Source organism: Oncorhynchus mykiss, chromosome 15 (assembly GCF_057628025.1).
Source record: "Oncorhynchus mykiss isolate SJ-2025 chromosome 15, ASM5762802v1, whole genome shotgun sequence".
Lineage (NCBI taxonomy): Eukaryota > Metazoa > Chordata > Actinopteri > Salmoniformes > Salmonidae > Oncorhynchus > Oncorhynchus mykiss.
In genome coordinates, this window is record NC_143036.1 from 19488552 (window position 1) to 19509253 (window position 20702).

General features: G+C 41.3%; 1 protein-coding gene across 4 annotated transcripts in view; it reads right to left on the reverse strand.

Annotated features, from left to right (window-relative positions):
* rheb (Ras homolog, mTORC1 binding) overlaps positions 1 to 20702 on the reverse strand; it is a 35276-nt gene that overhangs the window by 12266 nt on the left and 2308 nt on the right. For 2 of the 4 annotated variants that reach the window (XM_021562585.3, XM_021562586.3), the window contains exons 2-3: positions 8877 to 8948; positions 163 to 230 (exon numbers count right to left, since the gene is read on the reverse strand). In XM_021562585.3, coding sequence (XP_021418260.1) covers positions 163 to 230; positions 8877 to 8948 — 140 coding nt within the window. The remainder of the gene's footprint in view (positions 1 to 162; positions 231 to 8876; positions 8949 to 20702) is intronic. The other 2 variants (XM_021562587.3, XM_090199468.1) reach the window with 1 other exon arrangement.

Here is a 20702-nt window from a genome sequence, read left to right on the forward strand (position 1 = left end):
TCAACCTAGGTAAAAAACATTTGGAAATCTAATCTACACCTGGTATTAAAAATAACTTTTCTGCCAATTACATTAGAGCTCACATAATATAGTGGCCCACTGGCAGTCTGACCACAACATTCTGATATGCGAGTGATCCCTCTACTGGTAAGAAGGACTCACCTGTCCGGCTGTGTCCACCAACTGCAGGAGGTACTCCTGACCATTCACTGTGATCATCTTTGTAAATGCTGAGGAAAGAGAAAGGTAGAGCACAGTAGCTCATTCATTATCATGATCTTACACACATTTACATTACAACTCAGTTGGGATATAGAATACCTCTTTGGTACTCATGCCAGACAACTACAGGGTGGAGAACAAGTATTTGTTACACTGCCGATTTTGCAGGTTTTCCTACTTACAAAGCATGTAGAGGTCTGTAATTTTTTTATCATAGGCACACTTCAACTGTGAGAGACGGAATCTAAAACAAAAATCCAGAAAATCACATTGTATGATTTAAGTAATTAATTAGCATTTTATTGCATGACAGAAGTATTTGATACATCAGAAAAGCAGAACTTAATATTTGTTTGCAATTACAGAGATCATACAGTGCATTGCGAAAGTATTCGGCCCCCTTGAACTTTGCGACCTTTTGCCACATTTCAGGCTTCAAACATAAAGATATAAAACTGTATTTTTTTTGTGAAGAATCAACAACAAGTGGGACACAATCATGAAGTGGAACGACATTTATTGGATATTTCAAACTTTTTTAACAAATCAAAAAACTGAAAAATTGGGCGTGCAAAATTATTCAGCCCCCTTAAGTTAATACTTTGTAGCGCCACCTTTTGCTGCGATTACAGCTGTAAGTCGCTTGGGGTATGTCTCTATCAGTTTTGCACATCGAGAGACTGACATTTTTTCCCATTCCTCCTTGCAAAACAGCTCGAGCTCAGTGAGGTTGGATGGAGAGCATTTGTGAACAGCAGTTTTCAGTTCTTTCCACAGATTCTCGATTGGATTCAGGTCTGGACTTTGACTTGGCCATTCTAACACCTGGATATGTTTATTTTTGAACCATTCCATTGTAGATTTTGCTTTATGTTTTGGATCATTGTCTTGTTGGAAGACAAATCTCCGTCCCAGTCTCAGGTCTTTTGCAGACTCCATCAGGTTTTCTTCCAGAATGGTCCTGTATTTGGCTCCATCCATCTTCCCATCAATTGTAACCATCTTCCCTGTCCCTGCTGAAGAAAAGCAGGCCCAAACCATGATGCTGCCACCACCATGTTTGACAGTGGGGATGGTGTGTTCAGGGTGATGAGCTGTGTTGCTTTTACGCCAAACATAACGTCTTGCATTGTTGCCAAAAAGTTCAATTTTGGTTTCATCTGACCAGAGCACCATCTTCCACATGTTTGGTGTGTCTCCCAGGTGGCTTGTGGCAAACTTTAAACAACATTTTTTATGGATATCTTTAAGAAATGGCTTTCTTCTTGCCACTCTTCCATAAAGGCCAGATTTGTGCAATATACGACTGATTGTTGTCCTATGGACAGAGTCTCCCACCTCAGCTGTAGATCTCTGCAGTTCATCCAGAGTGATCATGGGCCTCTTGGCTGCATCTCTGATCAGTCTTCTCCTTGTATGAGCTGAAAGTTTAGAGGGACGGCCAGGTCTTGGTAGATTTGCAGTGGTCTGATACTCCTTCCATTTCAATATTATCGCTTGCACAGTGCTCCTTGGGATGTTTAAAGCTTGGGAAATCTTTTTGTATCCAAATCCGGCTTTAAACTTCTTCACAACAGTATCTCGGACCTGCCTGGTGTGTTCCTTGTTCTTCATGATGCTCTCTGCGCTTTTAACGGACCTCTGAGACTATCACAGTGCAGGTGCATTTATACGGAGACTTGATTACACACAGGTGGATTGTATTTATCATCATTAGTCATTTAGGTCAACATTGGATCATTCAGAGATCCTCACTGAACTTCTGGAGAGAGTTTGCTGCACTGAAAGTAAAGGGGCTGAATAATTTTGCACGCCCAATTTTTCAGTTTTTGATTTGTTAAAAAAGTTTGAAATATCCAATAAATGTCGTTCCACTTCATGATTGTGTCCCACTTGTTGTTGATTCTTCACAAAAAATACAGTTTTATATCTTTATGTTTGAAGCCTGAAATGTGGCAAAAGGTCGCAAAGTTCAAGGGGGCCGAATACTTTCGCAATGCACTGTATGTTTCCTGTAGTTCTTGACAATGTTTGCACACACTGCAGCAGGGATTTTGGCCCACTCCTCCATACAGACCTTCTCCAGATCCTTCCATTTTCGGGGCTGTCGCTGGGAAATACGGACTTTCAGCTCCCTCCAAAGATTTTCTATTGGGTTCAGGTCTGGAGACTGGCTAGGCCACTCCAGGACCTTGAGATGCTTCTTATGGAGCCACTCCTTAGTTGCCCTGGCTGTGTGTTCCGGGTCGTTGTCATGCTGGAAGACCTGAGGGAAAGAGGTTGTTGGCCAAGATCTCGCGATACATGGCCCCATCCATCCTCCCCTCAATACGGTGCAGTCATCCTGTCCCCTTTGCAGAAAAGCATCCCCAAAGAATGATGTTTCCACCTCCATGCTTCACGGCTGGGATGGTGTTCTTGGGGTTGTACTCATCCTTCTTCCTCCAAACATGGCAAGTGGAGTGTAGACAAAAAAGCTCTATTTTTGCCTCATCAGACCACATGACCTTCTCCCATTCCTCCTCTGGATCATCCAGATGGTCATTGGCAAACTTCAGACGGGCCTGGACATGCGCTGGCTTGAGCAGGGGGACCTTGCGTGCGCAGCAGGATTTTAATCCATGCCGGCGTAGTGTGTTACTAATGGTTTTCTTTGAGACTGTGGTCCCAGCTCTCTTCAGGTCATTGACCAGGTCCTGCCGTGTAGTTCTGGGCTGATCGCTCACCTTCCTCATGATCATTGATGCCCCACAAGGTGAGATCTTGCATGGAGCCCCAGACCGAGGGTGATTGACCGTCATCTTGAACTTCTTTCATTTTCTAATAATTGCGCCAACAGTTGCTGCCTTCTCACCAAGCTGCTTGCCTATTGTCCTGTAGCCCATTCCAGCCTTGTGCAGGTCTACAATTTTATCCCATTGTAGGATTTTTAATGAATTTATTTGCAAATTATGGTGGAAAATAATTATTTGGTCACCTACAAACAAGCAAGATTTCTGGCTCTCACAGACCTGTAACTTCTTCTTTAAGAGGCTCCTCTGTCCTCCACTCGTTACCTGTATTAATGGCACATGTTTGAACTTGTTATCAGTATAAAAGACACCTGTCCACAACCTCAAACAGTCACACTCCAAACTCCACTATGGCCAAGACCAAAGAGCTGTCAAAGGACAGCAGAAACAAAATTGTATACCTGCACCAGGCTGGGAAGACTGAATCTGCAATAGGTAAGCAGCTTGGTTTGAAGAAATCAACTGTGGGAGCAATTATTAGGAAATGGAAGACATACAAGACCACTGATAATCTCCCTCGATATGGGGCTCCACGCAAGATCTCACCCCGTGGGGTCAAAATGATCACAAGAACGGTGAGCAAAAATCCCAGAACCACACGGGGGAAACTAGTGAATGACCTGCAGAGAGCTGGGACCAAAGTAACAAAGCCTACCATCAGCAAGGGCATTGAAGATGAAACGTGGCTGGGTCTTTCAGTATGACAATGATCCCAAACACACCGCCCGGGCAACGAAGGAGTGGCTTCGTAAGAAGCATTTCAAGGTCCTGGAGTGGCCTAGCCAGTCTCCAGATCTCAACCCCATAGAAAATCTTTGGAGGGAGTTGAAAGTCCGTGTTGCCCAGCAACAGCCCCAAAACATCACTCTAGAGGAGATCTGAATGGAGGAATGGGCCAAAATACCAGCAACAGTGTGTGAGAACCTTGTGAAGACTTACAGAAAACATTTGACCTCAGGCAACCTGTCATTGCCAACAAAGGGTATATAACAAACTTTTGTTATTGACCAAATACTTATTTTCCACCATAATTTGCAAATAAATTCATTAAAAATCCTACAATGTGATTTTCTGGATTTTTTTTCTCATTTTGTCTGTCATAGTTGAAGTGTACCTATGATGAAAAGTACAGTCCTCTAGCATCTTTTTAAGTGGGAGAACTTGCACAATTGGTGGCTGACTAAATACCTTTTTTTGCCCCAACGTATTAGGACATCACTCATTTTTGAGACTGAGCTGGAATTAGCAGACAATTAGCAACAAAGAACACCTCCTTCATCACAATTAAGGAGGCCATTTCTCTACGTCGCTTTGAGTGAGAACACCACAAGTCAGTTAGTGAAGCAGAGAGAGACAAGTGAGGCAACATTTCATGTTGCGCTGAGATGTCAGAACACAGGAAAGTGATGTATGTAATCGACTAGAATAGGCAGGACTGGGACTGAGACAGATTCTGATTGGGCTGTTACTTTGGGTGACAGTGGAGCTGTGCGTGTGTTTGTGTGGCAGGTGGGCTGGGGCCTCAAATTAACTGAGGGGGTTTGCTGCAGTTGCTTATTTAAGCACCACACACACACACACACACAAAAGGAAAGCCAGCCAAATCCACATCGCTACTGTAGTATAGTAGAATTATGTTTGTAGCACAATTTATTATGGTAATCGTTCTACGTTCTTGGGCTTAGAGAATGCAGCAGAGGCAGATCAAGCTTTTCATTCAGAAAAAAATAAGCCCTGGCTGGCTAAAAATAACTGAACGTTCCCTTCACCGGGGGCTGCATGGATGGAAGCTTCCCGAGCCATAGGCACTGTAGATACAGTAGGCAGGTACACACACACACATACACAAATGTAACCTAGGACTTTGTGAAGCTACTGTACCATACAATCAATTGTGTTCTCCGGGAGCAATGCCATACCAAAAACGTGTATCATGATTAGGGCTGTGGCGGTCACAAAATTTTGTCAGCTGGTGATTGTCAAGCAAATAACTGTCGGTCTCACTGTGATTGACTGCTAATTAACATAAACACATCTAGCATCTCCTGGCTTCCACACATAGCCTACAAGCCATTTTAAAAAGTATAATAAATCCTACACCGTCACAATAAAACCATTACTTATTTTAGACAGGTCTAAAGAAGGATGATATGAAGAAAATGTAGTTTATTTCAGAAGAACAGAATAGTTATCCTTATGTTAGTGTAAGGGTGTTTAACTGGCGGCAGAGAAGTCAACATTTATGTTCTGGAGAAGGTATAAAAGATCGGTGAAGAATCCAGCTACGAACTGGTCCGTTTGGTACAATTTTGTGAAACTTATGGGAGACAATATGGCCACATTACCATAACGCTGTTTATATACAGTGGGGCAAAAAAAGTATTTAGTCAGCCACCAATTGTGCAAGTTCTTTTTGCCCACCGTTCTTGTGATCATTTTGACCCCACGGGGTGAGATCTTGCGTGGAGCCCCATATCGAGGGAGATTATCAGTGGTCTTGTATGTCTTCCATTTCCTAATAATTGCTCCCACAGTTGATTTCTTCAAACCAAGCTGCTTACCTATTGCAGATTCAGTCTTCCCAGCCTGGTGCAAGTCTACAATTTTGTATCTGGTGTCCTTTGACAGCTCTTTGGTCTTGGCCATAGTGGAGTTTGGAGCGTGACTGTTTGAGGTTGTGGACAGGTGTCTTTTATACTGATAACAAGTTCAAACAGGTGCCATTAATACAGGTAACGAGTGGAGGACAGAGGAGCCTCTTAAAGAAGAAGTTACAGGTCTGTGAGAGCCAGAAATCTTGCTTGTTTGTAGGTGACCAAATAATTATTTTCTTTTTTTTAACTAAATCAGAGGACCGCCCAGGAGCACAGTTAGGACCTGGCATCATGATACAGCTTTTTCTGCAATTCCGAATAAAACCCCCACTTTGAGAAGTTCTCAACAGACCATGTTGCTCTCAATTACGAGAGGACAAAGGTTTGAGACCAGACTGCTGAATCTTTTAACCATCCCACGTGGTTAAACTCTTAGACTATCGATACCGACAGAATAAGAACAAGTCTTTGATATTAATTACTAGTCTGCAGCTAGGAATTCAGGATCATTGAACGGGAAGACCGACAACCGCCGAAACATCTATTCTATAACGACATGAATGAATGTCACTCTGAACAATCTATTCTAACCACGAGAGAGAGAGAGAGAGAGAGAGAGAGAGAGAGAGAGAGAGAGAGAGAGAGAGAGAGAGAGAGAGGACTGACACTCTCCAACAGAAACAAACTTTTCAACAGAGATCCCAACGACACACTGAGCGTAAATATATATATTGTTTGCAATTGTTCCCGAATGAGTGAGCATTCATGTGCAAAGGATTAGCATTTCAATTGTTAGAATTATCAACTCTGTAGTGACTCCCACTCCCCTTTTGTCTAACAAGCCGCCATGCCGGTTTAGCCCACTAGGGCACATTCCCCTATCATTTCTTGTAACCATATTTACTTTGTTTGTTTGTGTGTGCACTTCTGTGATTGTTTAGTTAGTTAATAAATAAATGATTTAAGGCAATTTATGTATGGATGACTCATAGTGAAGACTGGGTTTGTGCAGATAACCAACCATTTACAACGTTTGGAATGAGACTAACGTGAGGTAAAATAAATAATTCATTCATTAAGAAGACTAATTGATCAGATATTAAAATATCTGAAAAGTTGTATTAGGAAAATTATGACTTTGTAATCTGAATATTTTCCTTGGTGCCCCGACTTCCTCATTAATTACATTTGCCTGATTAGTTCATCACGAAATGCTAAATTACAGAGAATCTTTGATAAAACTAAAAGTCTTCATTTAATGATGGTAAAGACATGACATCAGCCAACAAGATGAGTAGGCCTCACAAACAGCAAAAGCACTAGCCTATGTCAATCTACTATCACCCATAGTACAAAAGTCGACCTATTCTATTCTGTGTGATAAATAAATATTCCAAACCATCTGAGAAAGTTGTGGGATTAGATAGATCCCAAATTAATACAACAACTAGCATCAAAACATATTTTTTAAGCAATGTGGCTGACGCAACAGATCAGAACGTTTAGCTTAAAATGTTGATAAACTGTTAGGCTATTTCTTCACATTAGTCAGGTGAAGAAGCCGGATGTGGAGATTCTGGGCTGGCATGGTTACACATGGTCTGCGGTTGTGAGGCCGGTTGGATGTACTACCAAATTCTCTAAAACAATTCTCTGGCAACAGCTCTGGTGGACATTTCTGCAGTCAGCATGCCAATTGCACGCTCCCTCAAAACTTGAAACATCTCGGCATTTTGTTGTGTGACAAAACTGCACATTTTAGAGTGCCATTTTATTGTCCACAGCATAAGGTGCACCTGTGTAAGGATCATACTATTTAAAATCAGCTTCTTGATATACCACACCTATCAGGTGGATGGATTATCTTGGCAAATGAGAAATGCTCACTAACAGGGATGTAAACAAAATTTGTGAAGAAAATTAGAGAGACATTCTTGTGCTTATGGAGAATTTCTGGAATCTTTGATTTCAGCACATGAAACATGGGACCAACACTTTATATGCTTTATACAGTATTTATATATATATTTTTTTATTAAAAAAAAAAGAAGAGGAGTCTAGGTTTGTAAGTGCTAAAGTGTTCTATAAACTGTAAAATGTGAGCGCAACAGAGCAAGTTACAACTAAAGTATCTGATCATCAATAGATTAGAGACAAAGACAGTTGTTTAACACAGTGCCAAATATCATCAGGTGGGTTCTGATGAAGCCTATGACATGTTGTAGATGTAGCAATGAATATTTTTTTATTTAACCTTTATTTACCTAGGCCAGTCAGTTATGAACAAATTCTTTACTATGGCGGCCTACCCCGGCCAAACACTAAAGACACTGGGCCAATGGTGCGCCGCTCTATGGGACTCCTAATCATGAGTGGTTGTGACACAGCCTAGAATCGAACCAGGGTCTGTAGTGACGCCTCTAGTACGGAGATGCAGTGCCTTAGACCGCTGCACCACTCGGGAGCCCAAGCTTCTTACAATAGTCTACTTCCAAAATCAATAGGTATAGTCACAAAGGCAGATGGGGTGGTTTGTTCAATTATATTTTTTAAACAAAAAAATTCTGGAGCGAATTCAGAGAGGCAGTTTTTTTAGCGGAGCTGGAGGAAAGGGCGTTGAGTGCCGGAGCGCTACGTGAGCAATGAGAGGCTGTGTAAGGGCTATTTGATCAAAAATTAGAGTGATGGAGTGCGGCATCAGATGATTTGGCCTTCACAATCCCCCGACAAACAAATTGAGATGCTTTGAGATGAGTTGGACCACAGAGTGAAGGAAAGGCAACCAACAACTGCTCAGCATATGTGGGAACTCCTTCAAGACCGTTGGAAAACATTCCTCATGAAGCTGGTTGAGAGAATGCCAAGAGTGTGCAAAGCTGTCATCAAGGCAAAGGGTGGCTTCTTTGAAGAATCTCAAATATAAAATATATTTTGATTTGTTTAACACTTTTTTGGTTACTACATGATTCCATATGTGTTACTTCATAGTTTTGATGTCTTCACTATTCTACAATGTAGAAAATAGTAAATATAAAGAAAAACCCTTGAATGAGCAGGTGTGTCCAAACTCTTGACTGGTACTGTATGGGTGTGTGTGTGTAGTGTGAGCTTCACCATGAATGAGGAGTGTAGATAAATGCACCTGGCTGTGGTCCAGCAGAACTTAGAGACCTGGGTGGGTGGCTAGCCCTACCAACACAGGCCAGCAGCAGGGGAGAGGGAATGAGATCACACACACACACACACACACACACACACACATACTTACTGTTTTCTATAGTTGGGTCATATGAGTCGACAAACTGGCCTTCCACAAACTGTATAGTCAAGGAAGATTTCCCTGTAAAGGAGATAGACACTTGTGAGCTTCAGTGTGTTTAATTAAGAATCATTGCTGATCGATCACAATGAATTGTTCTTTGATTCACTAGTGGTATCATTCATCAGCGTCTTAGGAAAAAGCCAAATACTCTGCCTGCCTTGAGTGAACAGAGTGGGTTTGTTCATATTTTGCTAAATGTCAAACACTGCCTTGTCTAGAGCTGTAGAAAACACAATGCATGCCATTTTCAAATCACATTATGCTCCCTTCCAAAATGGGCAATATTCAAGAGACGGAGGAGCATAGCTCAAATGCTGTTAAAATTGGTATGTGGTAAACAACTATTTCTGGCCTTTTACAAACAATTCCATGACATCGACGTACGTCAGAATAGCAGCTTACTAATATTAACACATTTGAGCAATTATCTAGGGTGGAAAAAAGCTAGCCCAGTGGCCTTTATTCAATAAAATGTAACTCTTCAAATAAATATCAAGAAGACTAGGCTAGTCAATATAAGGATTTCTTGCTGCATTCGTAAGCCAGTGTTTAACATCTAGAAGTAGCTTAACACAGGCAGGATATTACAATGGTATACTATCATTAGCCTAGATATCCCCACGGCGCACTATTACTACAGATGCCTTTTTTAAAATTATCTAAACACTCCTATACAGTCCTCCAGCAGCCTGTTGCTATAACAACCGAGAGTGGAGCGTGGCCATCCACGGTTGGAGACGTGAAGTATCTCGCTAGCTGGGAAAAACCCGGAGGACGAGAGAGCAGCTCGCTCCCATTTTCAATGCTCCAATAGTCACTCATCAATTCTGAATGCTCACCTCCCAGTCCAAACAAACTATCTTGTCTCCCTGGGTGGCGAAACTCCAGGGACACACACCGCGGAAAATGTTTAGATCAATATAAATACCTGAATAAAAAGGCTACACGTGGAGTATGTTGGGGTCTTTCAGACAGTTAGTTACACAATGTGTAGGAAATGCATACCATTCAAACCCGGTTTTAGATTAGGTTTGAGGAATATACATTGGAAATGAAAATGCATGTACAATGCACATCATTCCAAACCAGTTTCAACCCTGTTTTCAGTTTGCTTTGTTGAGGATGCATTGGAAGTGCAAGCCAATTGTAAATCATTCTAACTCCAATTCATACCAGGTTACAGTTTGAGTACACACTAGCTTCGGCGGTATTCTGTCTACTTTTGAAGTACCGACAGTATGATTTCCAATACCACCCCCCCAAAAGAAAGAAAATATATTTTAAACAAATGTGTTCACAAAAAAGCATGTGGCGCAAACATGAAGATCCACTGTTGAGCAAGCAGCATAAGAGGTGAGTGATCAAGTTCCGCTTGAAATGTAAAAATAACTTGAAATAGTTACTACTGAAAACGATATATTAGTCTTAGTTTAATGTCGCATGTAGTGAAATGTCAAGTACAGTGAAATGCTTTTCTTGAAAGTAATACTGTGTAATACTAAAAATAACATAAGGTAGAACAAAAACATGAGAAATAAAAATAAGAACATGACAAACAAAGTAAGTAATCATACTACACTGAACAAATATATAAAACGCAACATGCAGCAATTTCACAACCGTTCCCAACTTTGACATCAGCAAACTGCTCGCCCACATGACACCATACACGCTGCTCTGTCTGCCATCTGCCCAGTACAGTTGAAACCAGGATTCATCTGTGAAAAGCATGTTTTACCTTGCTTCAAAGTAGCCGAGCCAAAATCAGATGATATCCGTGGAGGAAATTATTTTAAATCAACTTCTTTCATTGTCCAGTAGCCAAAGGCACAATCCTAGTCATATTAGCAAAAGGTAAAAATCTGTCGTTCTTCCCCTGAACAAGGCAGTTAACCCACTGTTCCTAGGCCGTCATTGAAAATAAGAATTTGTTCTCTAACTGACTTGCCTAGTTAAATAAAGGTCACATAAATAAAAAATAAATAAACATGCTAGTTGTTGCATATTAGATCGCCCCTCTTTCAACATTTCTAAGGGATATTTTCATCTCTGTCACATGAAACTGCTCACATGTGCACTGCGTTTTTGACAACTGTGTTTTCCCACTAATTGCATTATTGAACGAACATTTGCACGTAGCTTACTGCATTGTGCATTGCTGCGCGTATAATGCTGAAGAAATAATACTTTATCAACATTTGAAGTTAAAAGGTTCTGATCTGTTGCATCAGACTCATTGTTTTTATTTTGTTATAATTATGTAGCCTGAGCCTACTAGTTGTATGAATTTGGGATCTAGCGTCCCACACTGTCCCAAGGTCTGTTAAAACCTCTTCATCCTACCCCCTCCCTTTTCGAACATTCTGTTAAAAATCGCGCAACTTTTCAGCGTCCTGCTACTCATGCCAGGAATATAGTATATGCATATGATTAGTATGTGTGGATAGAAAACACTCTGAAGTTTCTAAAACTGGTTAAATCACGGCTGTGACTATAACAGATCGTGTGTTTCATCGAAAAGCGCAAGAAAAACTGCTCACTGAAAGCTAAAAATAATATCCATGCGTCACTTTCATGGATTGTTAAAAAGGCACAAAATTAATTATGGACCTGCATGCAATTCCTACAGATTCCACACGATGTCGCCATTGTCGTTTTTTTGTTGGTAAATCCAACTAACTGGATTCCATTTCTTCCGGTCTCCGCCAGGATGTTTTGAAGTGCACATTTTCAGCCATTGATTTGAAGACGAGGAGCTATTGAATACACATCGCCCTATAATCATTTTGATAGATTATAAACGTTTACTAATACCTAAAGTTGGATTACAAAAGTATTTAGAAGTGTTTTGTGAAAGTTTATCGTCGACTTTTTTAATTTTAAAAAATGACGCTGCGTTTTAAAACAATGTTTTTTTCTGATTTACACAGCTTCCATAGATGGCTATTTTGGGTATATATGGACCAATTTAATTGAAAAAAAGACCCAATAGTGATGTTTATGGGGCATATAGGAGTGCCAAGAAAGAAGCTCGTCAAAGGTAATGAATGTTTTATATTTTATTTCTGCGTTCTGTGTAGCGCCGGCTACGCTAAATCTTTGTTTACGTCGCATTCAGGCATTTTGGGGTGTTGCATGCTATCAGATAATAGCTTCTCATGCTTTCGCCGAAAAGCATTTTAAAAATCTGACTTGTTGGCTAGATTCACAACGAGTGTAGCTTTAATTCAATACCCTGCATGTGTATTTTGATGAACGTTTGAGTTTTAACGAGTACATTTAGCATTTAGCGTAGCGCATTTGCATTTCCAGGTGCCTACTTGAGACATCTGCGTCTCAAGTAGGAGCAAGAAGTTAAGAATCGGCTATTTCTTGTTGATAAGCGGACCAATAGAATGGGCAAACTTTTCTTCTACAGGGGATAGTAAATAGTAGGCTAGTCATTTTGCTGTTCGCTACTCATCTTGTTGTCTGAGAAAAGTACATGTGGACATGTTCTAACATCTTCAAAGTGCGCATCAGAATTCGGTAAGAAGGACCGCACATCGTTGCATCCTGGACTTGCATGTTCTGTTTATATGAATTACCATAATCCAAATGGGTGATTCTCGTGAAACCAGTTTTAAAAATGTCTGTAGCAAAATGAGTTACAAAACCATGATGCATCTGCAAAAATAAACCATCATTCCGAGGACTAAGATGTCTAGTTTTTCAAGAAAGTGTCTTATTTTAAATACATTTTCACCTGAATTTGGTACATTTTCACCAGAAATTCTCATTACTGAAATGTGTCCGGATTAAATTCTCGGGTCATTTTATTTAAAACATTTTTTTATTTGAATAAAACACAAAATATTTTGGGTGTAGTTTGTCCATAAATCATAAAAATGGTATACTAGTTAAAGTTAACATGAAACTAGAATATTTATTACATGCAAGCACAGTGTCTGTGGACATACTGAGCACAGTGTCTGTGGACATACTGAGCACAGTGTCTGTGGACATACTGAGCACAGTGTCTGTGGACATACTGAGCACAGTGTCTGTGGAAATACTGAGAAGTGTCTGTGGAAATACCGAGCACAGTGTCTGTGGACATACCGAGCCGAGCACAGTGTCTGTGGTCATACCGAGCCGAGCACAGTGTCTGTGGTCATACCGAGCCGAGCACAGTATCTGTGGACATACCGAGCCGAGCACAGTATCTGTGGACATACCGAGCCGAGCACAGTGTCTGTGGACATACCGGGCACAGTGTCTGTGGACATACAGGGCACAGTGTCTGTGGACATACCGGGCACAGTGTCTGTGGACATACCGGGCACAGTGTCGGTGGACACACCGGAATCAGTGTCTGTGGACATACCGGGCACAATGTCTGTGGACATACCGGGCACAGTGTCTGTGGACATACCGAGCACAGTGTCTGTGGACATACCGAGCACAGTGTCTGTGGACATACCGAGCACAGTGTCTGTGGACATACCGAGCACAGTGTCTGTGGACATACCGAGCACAGTGTCTGTGGACATACCGAGCACAGTGTCTGTGGACATACCGAGCACAGTGTCTGTGGACATACTGTAAACCTTTTTTCAAGTTCCTCTAAAAACTTCAAATCTGTTTTTAAATAAAGCTTTATTTCCCCTTGATACATCATCTAGAGCAGGCTTTTCTCCATGGAGGGCCACATTAGAATGCATTTTCGCCATCGCGGGACAGAATTATATTACAAGATTATACATCATGTGTATGACTGTGTTGACAGAGATATCTACTGTAAATCACATCCAGATATGCTACTTATTTTACTTTTTTAACATACACAGAAATAAACCACATCCATGTTCTCCTTTTGGTAGGTATTTTCATTATTAAACATGCAACGAACTACACAGAGGGAAGAGTACACTGTGCATTCAGCACCATGGACAAAACTCTTGTTAACAGGTATACACAAAAACAAACAACAAGAAAGAGGGAAAGCTCAACATTACATTTAAACTACTGAATCAGTGTGAGGAGTGAAGTATCTGATGGGCATTGACTAAAGCAGTAAAGTCAGGTATAGTTTCTGAAGTCGCTATGCGCAGGATTGCTGAGTCAGTAAGAGATGATCTATGCCTTGACTTATTATATTTCATCACTGAAAATGTCTGATCATAAATAGGTTGACCCAAACATCTTCTGAGCATGACTCCTAATCTTTGGAAAGTGTTGTTCATCGAGAGATGCATAGAACTTCATCAGTGACATTGTTTTGAATAGTTCTCCAATCACTGCATCAGACTGCAAGTCGATAAGCTCAAGTTGCAGGTCAGTGGGAGTATTATCCACATTGAAGGTGAAAGGAGAGGAAACCAACAGCATGTCATTTTCCAACACTTTGAAATCCTCAAAACGACGAGAAAACTCACCGTTCAAAGCACGCAGCAGCGATGTATACTTCTCCCGCTGGTCATCTGATAGGAAACAGACTAGTGGTGTCGGAAGGTGGGTGAGATTGTTGGCTTCTACTTGGCGGGTCAGGAGGAGTAATATTCCCTTGAAGGTTTTGACAAGGCTGTACATTTGATGTGCAAAAAGGCCCTTCCCTTGTAGTTTGGAATTCAGTTCATTCATGAGGGCCATAATGTTCACGGTGATGGTAAAATCAGCCAACTATTCTTTATCTTGCAGTTGAGGGAAATCCACATATTTTCCTTTCATTTGCAAAAACTCAGCAATCTCCGATCTCAGGTCCCACACACACCTTCTAAGCACCTTCCCCAAACTGCCAGCACCTGCCAGCTCACGTTTGTGTGGTAGGGGAGATCTGCATGACCCGATTCTGTCTCTTCCAACAGGGAGACAAACTGCCTGAGGGTTTAAAGATTTTGCTCTTATGAATTTCACCACTTTAGTGACTGTATCCACAACATGGCTCATTTTCAGAAAACATTTACAGAGCACCTCCTGATGAACAATGTAATGCAGGAAAATGACTTCAGTTCAGCTATTTGAACTTGTGTCCTTTTCAAAAGGCCAGCATGTTTTCCTGTCAAGTTAGGGAACCCATCAGTGGTCACACTGGATAACTTTTCAAAACTCAGTCCCAGATTTGCCCCACACTTATTAACCTCCTCCAATAAATCTTTCCCTGTGGTTGTGCTCTTCATTGACAGCACTGAAGCAAGCTCTTCTGTAATTTCAAAGTCTGGGGTTATGCCTCGTAAGAATATCAACAAATGCACCGTGTCAAATCACTGCTCTCATCCAGGGCCAAGGAGAAATAGGTGAAATCCTTTAAATCAAATCAAATTGATTTCTCACATACACATGGTTAGCAGATGTTAATGTGAGTGTAGCGAAATGCTTGTGCTTCTAGTTCCGACAATGAAGTTTTACATTGTCTTTCAACTGTTGTTCCATATTCTCTGTGATGTCCTCAACACGGCGTGTCACTGTTCATCTTGACAGGGAAACATTTCCAAACAGCTCTTCTTGTTGGGGCAAAGTATCAATGCAGAGTCAATGAAACATTCTTTAATGAATTCACCCTCAGCGAATGGCTTGCTATGTTTAGCAATTTTGTGGGACAGTACATAGCTAGCTCTCACATTTCAGTCGTTTGCTGAATGCAGTTTTCTGAAAAGTCCTTGCTGCTTTTGCAACTGAGAAAGCAACTCTTTCGATGCACCTGCCCTCTGCTCAGAAGACATATTCCTATATTTCTCTGCATCCTTCGTCTGGAAGTGTCGGGACAAGTTGTAGTGTTTCAGGACAGAGGATGCTCTCTTTGATACCTCAATAAAGCAATATTTTGACTCTTGCTGGAACACCCTACATTCATTGTCTACTTTCATTTTCTTTGAAACCTTTGAAAAACTAATTTTTGTGCAATTTCTAGCTAGCTACTATTTGTAACTGTGATACGTGTGCCAGCCTGTCAGTCACTGTCTGTCCTCGTGCAGTTGTTATTTATATGTGCCTTCAAAATAAATGTCCCACAAGCGGTGGGAGTTAAATCATTACACAAAGGCGAGTGTTCATTGGGTTATTCATTTGAATAACAAATACGTTTTTCAAAACTTTACTATCAAAAATTCTTTATGTGATCTGAGTATGATTCCACCGGCTGTATTGAATCAGGTCGCGAGCCTCTGCCCTGGCCTGATCTAGAGGAGTAGTCCTTAGATGAGCGCAAATTCAGAATGAAGTTCTTATTTTCAAACACCCCCTTTCCCCCACTTGGCCTTTTCAGTACCGAAATGGCTAAAGAGATTAAATTAGGAAAGAGTCAGAGTAAAATGTTATAATATTTGTAGAATTTCATTTGAAATATTTGGATTTTTAGTGATATGTTAAACTCTGACCGTGTCATTTGAGGAGCAATGTTAAAACATATTTGTTTGTTTATAACTCTTTTGGACTTCGTAAACTGCAGAGAATTTGGTGAAAATGTTGGTAAAAATTCATATTATCTGATCAAAAACATAATAATAATAATGAAATAGATAAGTACAGATCCTAATCTCAGTGATTAAAGAAGAAATGTAATTATTATATATACAGTGCATTGCGAAAGTATTCGGCCCCCTTGAACTTTGCGACCTTTTGCCACATTTCAGGCTTCAAACATAAAGATATAAAACTGTATTTTTTTGTGAAGAATCAACAAGTGGGACACAATCATGAAGTGGAACGACATTTATTGGATATTTCAAACTTTTTTAACAAATCAAAAACGGAAAAATTGGGCGTGCAAAATTATTCAGCCCCTTTACTTTCAGTGCAGCAAACTCTCTCCAGAAGTTCAGTGAGGATCTCTGAATGATCCAATGTTGACCTAAATGACTAATGAGGATAAATACAATCCACCTGTGTGTAATCAAGTCTCCGTATAAATGCACCTGCACTGTGATAGTCTCAGAGGTCCGTTAAAAGCGCAGAGAGCATCATGAAGAACAAGGAACACACCAGGCAGGTCCGAGATACTGTTGTGAAGAAGTTTAAAGCCGGATTTGGATACAAAAATATTTCCCAAGCTTTAAACATCCCAAGGAGCACTGTGCAAGCGATAATATTGAAATGGAAGGAGTATCAGACCACTGCAAATCTACCAAGACCTGGCCGTCCCTCTAAACTTTCAGCTCATACAAGGAGAAGACTGATCAGAGATGCAGCCAAGAGGCCCATGATCACTCTGGATGAACTGCAGAGATCTACAGCTGAGGTGGGAGACTCTGTCCATAGGACAACAATCAGTCGTATATTGCACAAATCTGGCCTTTATGGAAGAGTGGCAAGAAGAAAGACATTTCTTAAAGATATCCATAAAAAGTGTCGTTTAAAGTTTGCCACAAGCCACCTGGGAGACACACCAAACATGTGGAAGAAGGTGCTCTGGTCAGATGAAACCAAAATTGAACTTTTTGGCAACAATGCAAAACGTTATGTTTGGCGTAAAAGCAACACAGCTCATCACCCTGAACACACCATCCCCACTGTCAAACATGGTGGTGGCAGCATCATGGTTTGGGCCTGCTTTTCTTCAGCAGGGACAGGGAAGATGGTTAAAATTGATGGGAAGATGGATGGAGCCAAATACAGGACCATTCTGGAAGAAAACCTGATGGAGTCTGCAAAAGACCTGAGACTGGGATGGAGATTTGTCTTCCAACAAGACAATGATCCAAAACATAAAGCAAAATCTACAATGGAATGGTTCAAAAATAAACATATCCAGGTGTTAGAATGGCCAAGTCAAAGTCCAGACCTGAATCCAATCGAGAATCTGTGGAAAGAACTGAAAACTGCTGTTCACAAATGCTCTCCATCCAACCTCACTGAGCTCGAGCTGTTTTGCAAGGAGGAATGGGAAGAAATTTCAGTCTCTCGATGTGCAAAACTGATAGAGGCATACCCCAAGCAACTTACAGCTGTAATCGCAGCAAAAGGTGGCGCTACAAAGTATTAACTTAAGGGGCTGAATAATTTTGCACGCCCAATTTTTCCGTTTTTGATTTGTTAAAAAAGTTTGAAATATCCAATAAATGTCGTTCCACTTCATGATTGTGTCCCACTTGTTGTTGATTCTTCACAAAAAAATACAGTTTTATATCTTTATGTTTGAAGCCTGAAATGTGGCAAAAGGTCGCAAAGTTCAAGGGGGCCGAATACTTTCGCAAGGCACTGTATATATATATATACATATATATTTTTTTTTTACAGTTTTGTGAGAATGACCTAAATGGAATCATGTAATTCTGAGCACCGTGGGTGGACACCCTAATCAGGTTACGCACCTAATGCATATGGGTCCCGTAAATCTCTAAAATGTCCGGTAAATTAAAATGCTGCTGGTGAAATGTCCGATGCCACATTTTCCTAATGGAAACCCAGGGCGGTAGTCATTGTGTCATGAAGCCTTAGAGTTATTGGGAACAGGAATGACGGTGGTCATTTTAAAACATGGGGATTACAGACTTGGACAAGGAGAGGTTGAAAATAACAGTGAATATTCCTGCCAGCTGTTCTACGCATGCTTTGAGAATGCGCCCTGGAATACCATCAGGCCTCTCAGCCTTGCAAGTGTTGCCCTGATTAAAGACCAGTCCTTTGGTGACGCCCCTCACACGATGTTGTTATTGTTGAAGCGTGCATAAAACGCATTGACTTCGCCTGGGAGAGGGGCATCGTTTGACGCATCATGGCCGTAATGGACTGTTGCCCCTGCCACATGAGGCGGGCATCGGAGCATGTGCAATATGATTCCACCTTATTTCTATATTGTCCTTTTGCTCGTTTAATGACTCTGCGGAGGTCACAGAGGGACTTGTTCCCGTCCTCAGCCGTAGCCTCAGAGTTGTCTGCGATAGTTTAGGATTGTCCTTTAGTTTAGCGCCAACCTCTGTGTTAATCCAGGGCTTTTGATTGGGGAAGGAGCAAACCTTCACTGTGGGGACAACGTTGCTGATGCATTTCCTAATGAAGCCAGTAACGGAGGTGGTCAGCTCATTGATGTTATCGGTGGAGTCTCAAAACATATTCCAATTAGCGCTAGCTAAGCAGTCCTGTAGCATAATCTCTGATTCTGGTGGCCATTCTCAACGGAGCGAGTCACGGGTATTTCCTGTTTGAGCTTCTGCTTGTAAACAGGAAGCAGGAGTACGGAGTCATGATCTGATTTTCCAAATGGCGGATGAGGGAGGGCCTTGCATAATTGCGTGTGGGTAAAATAATAGTGGTCTAGGACTTTATTGCCACAAGTGGCGAAGGAGACATGTTGATGGAAGTTGGGCATCACTTGTCTTAATGACGCCGGCAACCAGAAAAGCAGTCTGTGGATGTATGTTTTCCTGCTTGTTTGTAGTTTTGTACAGTTTGTTAAGTGCCAGCCTATTATTTTTCTCATCCTGAGTTGGAATGTATACAACAATCAAGAATACAGCTAAAATGCCCTAGGGAGGTAGAAGGGTCGGCATTTGACCATCAGGTATCCCAAGACGGGTAAACAATGGTCCAACACTTCCACCGTGCTCAAATCAGCACATCAGTTGTTGTTGATGAAGATGCAAACCACCCCCACTCCTCTCAATTCCACAGCTATAATGTTAGGTGGCTAGCTTGCAATATCCAACTTCTTAGTTACAGCAAAGACAATCAATCCCATTCTGGATCAAGTGCGAGTAGCCTTTTGAGATAGTTGTATAACTTGTCTGTTGGGTTGTCTGGTGGGTTGTCTGTCCTTGCATTTAGTTTAGGCTATGTTCGCTTGAGCTTGTTAGCATTAGGATGGCATCTGCTATGGGAATTCGCTAGTACTTTGTTAACATTTTGAAAGAAATAGCACCCCTTGTATACACTGCTGGTAATACAGTATACCCTGGTATGGTACAGGAACGGAATGAAGCTATGGAAATTTGGATATACCACCCAACCCTAGTTTACACGTTGAGAATGTATTGACCTGATCCAATGGGTGGAGAAACAGGAAGGAGTAGTGTATTGCATGGCACTGTGCAAACTGGTTTCCTCCTCAATGCATTGGCTTTAATGAGGCACGAGCCAAAGCGCATGACCACAGGACATATTTAAAGATTTAGCACGACTCCACTACAAAGACGGGAGACATGCCAATTTACAGCTTTGCTATCTAGGAGTCCTCTGTTTCGCACAGCAGGAGCCCTTTGGTCCCTTAGTATACAGTACAAAAAAAGATGTATATTATAGTACGTAGCCTGACAAAACACACACACATTTTTTTTTATTAATAGCTTGAGTACAATATCTTACTAGGACTCTAGGATGGCAAAAAAAAGTTTTATGAGGACATGAAGACAGAGAAATGGGGACATCTTCAATTGTTTTACAGCCTATCTGTTGAATTTATTTGAACACTGGAATTGACTAGTAGCAGGCTGTAGGCTACATTTAATCCATGTACTGTCGTAGTCTATTGTCTTGATTTTCTTGCACTTGTCTTGTGAATGAACCAAACTTATGGAAAGGCCTTGGCCAATAGTACCAACGTTGTTTGTTTGTTTTCTCCCCAATTCCGTGGTTTCCAATTGGTAGTTAGTCTTGTCTCATCGCTGCAACTCCCCTACGGACTCGGAAGAGGCGAAGGTCGAGAGCCGTGCGTCCTCCGAAACACAACCCAACCAAGCCGCTCTGCTTCTTGACACAATACCCATTTAACCCGGAAGCGAGACGCACCAATGTGTCGGAGGAAACACCGTACACCTGGCGACCGTGTCAGCGTGCACTGCCCCCGGCCTGCCACAGGAG